At 50.7% G+C, this 6,000-nt stretch overlaps 1 protein-coding gene across 8 annotated transcripts in view; it reads left to right on the top strand.

Annotated features, from left to right (window-relative positions):
- Positions 1-1,341: 1,341 nt before the first annotated feature.
- The window catches only part of TFDP1 (transcription factor Dp-1), a 45,233-nt gene continuing 40,574 nt past the window's right edge, over positions 1,342-6,000 (top strand). For 2 of the 8 annotated variants that reach the window (XM_039878753.1, XM_039878756.1), the window contains exons 1-2: positions 1,404-1,552; positions 2,450-2,521. In XM_039878753.1, coding sequence (XP_039734687.1) covers positions 2,510-2,521 — 12 coding nt within the window. In that variant the 5' untranslated portion in view covers positions 1,404-1,552; positions 2,450-2,509. The other 6 variants (XM_039878758.1, XM_039878754.1, XM_039878757.1 and 3 more) reach the window with 6 other exon arrangements.

Raw genomic sequence — 6,000 nt, 5'->3', positions numbered from 1 at the left:
CTATATGGAGGATACTCAGAATCTGGCCAGAAGCCAGGTGTTGGTATAGAGGCTGAGGGCAAAGCTGGGACAGGAGAGAACCAGGTAAACAGGGCACCATGCTGCATGCACACACACCACGAATCTTCCATGCACCTGCACACTCTTGTGCGACCTCCTCTCCTTGTGCACATGCACACACACCCCTACTTGAATATGCTCATGTGCATATCCCAGACTGCCTTTCTCCTCTTAGTACATACTCATGTGTGCACACATCTAGCATTCTCTCATGTTCACGCACCCAGCCTCCTTTCCTCCTCTGTGTGCACAAACGCCTGTGCCCACAAATCTGCCCTCCTTCTACCTTTGTGCACACATCCCTGCAAATACACCCATGTGCACACGCACAGCTCCCTTTCCTCTGTGTGCACATACAGAGCCAGCCTCCCACTCTCATCTGTGTGCACATACAGGTACACACACTGTTGTGGAAAATTCCCCAAATCAGCCCAGCGAGGAACCAACCAACATCTTGGAGACAACTCAGGTTTATTACGTGCAGTCCCATAAGAGATAGTGCTCTGAAGATCTAGGCGCGGAGCTATATTGCAACATTCCTTATATACCAGTATATCATACGAACTGATTGGTTGATTCGAGCTTAGACCGTTACAAAGCGGAGGGAGTTGCTATGGTTTCAAGTAGTAACATTGGTGGAAGGGCGGGAGTCCTTACGGGTAACACTGGTTACAAATTGTTACAGAGAGCGGGGATCTGCCAAGGCACAAGATGCTAAAGAGGCAGGGGCTGCTATGGGTACAAAGAGTTACATTTACAAGAGAAGCAAAGTGCAAGTGAGGTCTTGCATGAGCTTCCGCATATAGCAAGGGAATTTACAGAAGCAGAACAAAGAACTGATTAGCTTTTTGATGTAAATTCCTCAAATTTCCTCTTTATTCCCCCCTTTTGATGCCCTTCTACTCTTGGATGCACATGTGCACACACACCCCAACTGTCTTCCATGTGCACATAACTGTAGGCACACAATCCAGCCCCTTCCTCCCTGTGCGCAAATGTGTGCCACCTTACCGCCCTCTCCTCCGTGTGCACACATGTGCACCCCACCTCCTCCTGTTCTGTGCGCGCACATGTGTACACCCTACTGACTCCTCTCCCCCGCGCACCGCAGCATAGGAGCGCGTGTCCCTGACTCTTCATCGCAGGTCCGCGCGCACGCACACGCACACGCGCACGCGCAACCCATCCCCCTCGGAGTCGAGCGCGGGCCTTCCCGGCGGGAGGAGGAGGAGGGAGCCGAAGGCGCGAAAACGCGCGCAGGCGCGCTGCGGGAGCTGGGGCCGCCGCCCACGTCACCGCGCCGCGCACGTCACGCCGCCCGACGCCCGCTCGGCAGGGTGAGCCCCGCGCCCGGCGCCTCGCAGGGCAGGACCCCGGGCCGGAGCGCGCGCCGGGAGTGCCTGCGTGTCCGTGTCTGCGTATCCAAGCCCGCGTATCCGTATCCGCGCCCTCGTGTCTGCCCCCGCGTGTCCGCGCGCTTACCGCCAGTCAGGTGCGGCGGGCAGGGGGCCGACGAGGGCCGGGGTCCCGGGAGGGGCGCGGACACGCGGGGCGCCCACCGGTCTTCTGTCCTCCTTCCCCGCCGCGTGTGCGCTCCCCTCCCGGCTCTCTGGCCTCCTGCCCCGTTCCTCGGCGCCGCCGTCGTGGGCTCCCAGGTGACCTGGCCGTGGGGTCAGGGGTCCCGGGTTTCCCGCGGGGCCTGCAGGTGGCCTTCAGGCGGAACAGTAGCGCCCGCATCTGCACCCAGCGGGAGTCGAGATTTGCCCAAGCGCATGGGTCCAGGAGTCCGGGTTGCGTGGGGGCTGGCGCTGACCCTGACTTGGCCCGCCCGACTGCCGGTTCCGGCGCGCGGGAGGCACTCGCGGGGAGGCGGCCGCGGCCTACTGACAGGCCGGAGGCCGGACCCCGGAAGCCCACCTGTCAGAGTTACGGGCCGCCCGGGTGGGCTTGGGAAGCGAGCCAGCGGAACGGAGGCACTCCTTGGGGTGCGCGTTTGCGCAGGGACAGCGGGGCTGCGCCCGGGGGGTTGGTTGGGGAACCCCAGCTGCGCCCTGCGTGCGCGGGCGCAGGCCGGGTGCCAGGCCCAGTGCCAGGCCCGACCGGGTGTGGGGTCTTTGTGTGGGCATCGAGGAGGACAGGGGTCTGCCGCGAGCCGGACTGGGCATCCTGGTGTTGGATGCATTTCCATTCGTTGAGATGACTTTTAAATTCCCAGGTGTGGAGGTTTTTGCCAGCTGCGCTTTGAGGATGGAGTGTGGGTTTGGAAAGGAAGGCGCCTGCCAGTTGGAGGGGCAGTCGGGATGGTGGTGGTAGTGGGGGAAATGTTGACATATTATTATCTTTGTTTTACAGTCTTACACATTTCTTGTTTTTCTTTCCTTCTTACCAGAAAAAATTTTCTTCTCTGGAGGGTGAACATTTATAGCATCGATTTCACGGATCTGGTAACATGGCAAAAGATGTAAGTATATTTGCTTGGTTTTACAGATATTTGCCTGACACTACATCCTTTGTAGTTTTCTCACTTTATTTCAGAATGACTACACAAACTACAGTACTGTTTATTTTCAGACTTTTAAAGCAAATGAAACAGGGTAAAGGTGAAAAAGATGAAAGAAATGTAAACGCTTTTACAGAGATGTGTGTCATTTGCTTCTACGTCTGGTTTTCAGTCTTGAACACTGGATGATAGACATTGCATGAGGCTTAAATGATATCACTGACTTTTTCATTTTTTCATACTGTATTAACTTCTGCTTTTGAATATTTTTTTGTGGAAGGACACCCTGTGTTCAGTGAGATGGAGGGCTGGGACCAGGGGTGACTGGTCATGTGCAGAATGACCCTGAGCACCTATTTTGTGGAGAGTGTAGAAGTTAATTCACATTTGGTCGGCAAAGTGCTAAGCGCTTGTTTTGGCCACTTTTTTTCCTCAGAGAAATGAAATATGGTGATTAATGAAATGTGAAAAACCCCATTTTAGCTTGCTTTATATTTGTCATCAAACAATAGAATATACTGAATAATATTTTTAAGTTGTTCTAAGAAATAGCCTTTTAAGTCTAAAACCATAGCCTTTATCATTGGTTACGTAGTTCTTACTACACTTTGTAATATCAGTTGAAGTCACTGAAACCCCGATTGTAATGTTTCCCAGAATGCATTGTTCTGTAAACATTAGTGAGAAGAAGCTGTTTATTTACTTATTTATTGCACAGAGTTGGCAGTGTAGTTCGGATAAACTGCATCTGCCTGAAACACAACTAGAGGAAGTAAAAATGTGTCCGCATCTATGGAACCAAATAATAGGCGTTATGTTTTTCCATTAGTGCAACAGTTTTAATATTCTCTAAAATGTTTGACAGAGTGCCTCAGGCTCTCACTGTCAGGCATGCACTCACATTTGGCTCCTGTCTTCCAGCGTTGGATTTAATTTGGTAGAGAGTGTGTATGAACACACAGTTGCATCCCGAGTGGTGTGTTTTAAGTTAAAGTCATAATTCGTATATGTTAGGTTGATTTGATCATCCCTAATTGCATTTGTCCAAGGCCATGTCCTGTTCTTTGGCATGTATGCCCTGAAGAGGCAAGACAGGTAGTGTGCACTCAGTAGCAGATTAATTAGGTATCTTTAAGAGGGTGTTGCTGGACCCCAGTACACTGTTAGAGTGCAGTTCTGGGATTGTGTGTTTTAGGGGACCGGGTTTATTTGTCCTTTTTAATTAGAGGAGCGAGAGTGACTCCTTGTTTGAGAGGCTCTCTTTGATTTCTTGTTGGCCTTTGGGGGAGGTAAAGACATAGTTGAGGCCACTGCTGTCTGGTTGTAGGGAGAAGGACTTGTGAACAACCTTTTCCGACGGTCACTGAGAACCAGCCCCGACAAAGCCCCTGCGAAACATGGGGCAGCTGAGGGCCGTCTAGTGGCTGGGCGATGGGGTCATAGGTGCTGTGACCTGGAGCTGATGTTGGGTCATAGGTGCTGTGATGATAATGGGGTAGTTCAGGCTGAGAAACAGCATAAGGAGAAGCAGAAATGAAGTGGCCTTTCCTGTCCTGAGAGCTGTGTGATGTCAGGAGTGCCTGGAACCATGTTTCACCAGGGCTGGTAGATCAGGCTGGAAATGGAGATTGTAGCCAAAAAAGTAAAGTAAAAAGGCATTTTACTTTACTTTGGCCTTTTCTCTAGTTACCTAATTTTTTTTAAGTGAGGGAGTGACATTTGAGTTTGGAAGGATGACTTTGACAGCCAGTGTTGGAAAGGAAAGCAACAATCGTTAATTTAAGCAATGGCGCTTCAGTTTTTCTTAGGTGTAAGATCAAAGCCCGTAAGCACAGGTGGGAGCAAGACCTTTGAGACAAAAGGGTGTGGGCTGGGACCCCAGCTTTGCAGAGCTCTAGGAGCTCCATGGGAGGCTGAAGGGGACTGGAGTTAGGTTTTGGGGGTTACATTGGAGAACAAACTTAGGAGACCAATCTGTCAGTCTGGCAGATTTTGGTGAGGAGCACGAGGGAAAATGGTATGGCAGCTTCCTACCTCCAGTGGAGGTCCAGGGAGCCCAGCGGATTTCAGGAGTGCAGCTGGAGAAATCACTGGTTGGGAGTGAGCCTGTTGACTGGGGATGAAGGGGTGATGGGTATGGGTGGGTTTTAAAGGTCAGCAGCCATCCCATGTGGGAGTGGAGAGGTGTACTGAGTTGGACAGGGGCCTGGGGCAGCAGGTCAAGGGGCAGCGATGGCTGCCCTCTTGACAAGTGAGCTGGATCACATCAGTGCCAATGGGCAGTTTTCTGGGCATGGACGGCTGTTGCAGGCTAACCTGCTCACTGGACAGTGTCTTTGGTCTGAGGGGCCTGATGTCATCTAGTCTTCCTGGAAGACTAGGAGTTTTTCACCCATCTTGTTGTAGATGTATCTCAGATGAGAATTCTACACAAGCCAAGCCCGTTGGTTCCTGTGCACATTTTATCTGCATTAGTTCTTGGTATGTGGGGTTGAGGTGGAAACACCGGAAATAATGAATATTCGTGCTCCTTTCGCTTATGCATCCATCGTTTGGTATTTATCGAGTGCCTGTGCCCAATGATGAGCTTCTCGCGAAGTTTGTAGTTCATGGGAGATGGCTGTTGTCGGGTAGGGTTTGGGGGCTCACTCTAGGAAGCAGCGCCATTTACACTGAAACCAGGATAAGGAAGAGAGCCAAAGTGGGTGTGTGGGGATCAGAGAAGAGCATGGAACTGGGGCCTCTATGTGTGTGCTCTGGCACCAACTATATACCTTATATCTTTTTCTAGAACACAAATAAATATTCGTGTATTAATAAAAGATATCTAGATGAAATGCTGTGATTCCTTTATTAAAAAACCCCCAGATTTTCCAGCAATGTATGAAAATAAGCCTGGTTTCTTGGTGATTAGCAGTTAACATTTCATTTTTAAAGCGTGTTTTTTCAGCTGGAGGTATGTTTAAAATGGCAGTAATGAATGGGCTGCTGTGAGGCGACCTCAGGATGATTCCCTGTCTGTCCTCCTGCTTCTCTGGTTTTACTCTCGCCAGACAGAAGGAAGACAGTACCTGGAGAGGTGTGGTGAGAGGGTAGAAACTCAGGCTTCTTGTGGACCCAAGATGTCCACTCCTGCCTGTGTCGGTGAAGCTAGCAGGCCCAGCATGGGAAGCAAAGATGGAAGTGGGCTGCAGGTTAAAGCCTTTGCTCTTGCCTTTAACGTTCATTTTATTTGAATTGAGTTAGTATGCGCTTGAGGTGAACACTTCAAATGGTAAAGGTTCAGGTTCACTATTCATACACAGTGAGTGTGGGAGGGAGGAAGCAGAGAAGGAAAGATGCAACAGCACAGAAGTAGAGTGGAAGTTACAAAGGTCTCAAGTGTGATCACTCCCAAAAGTAACCACTAGCAACAATTTTGGGGGTCACTTACAGCTGCT

This window comes from Pteropus medius, unplaced genomic scaffold (genome assembly GCF_902729225.1).
Source record: "Pteropus medius unplaced genomic scaffold, Ma_sr-lr_union100, whole genome shotgun sequence".
Classification (NCBI taxonomy): Eukaryota; Metazoa; Chordata; class Mammalia; order Chiroptera; family Pteropodidae; genus Pteropus; species Pteropus medius.
Note: the sequence above shows the minus strand (reverse complement) of the source record. Positions and strands in the feature narration are given on the sequence as shown.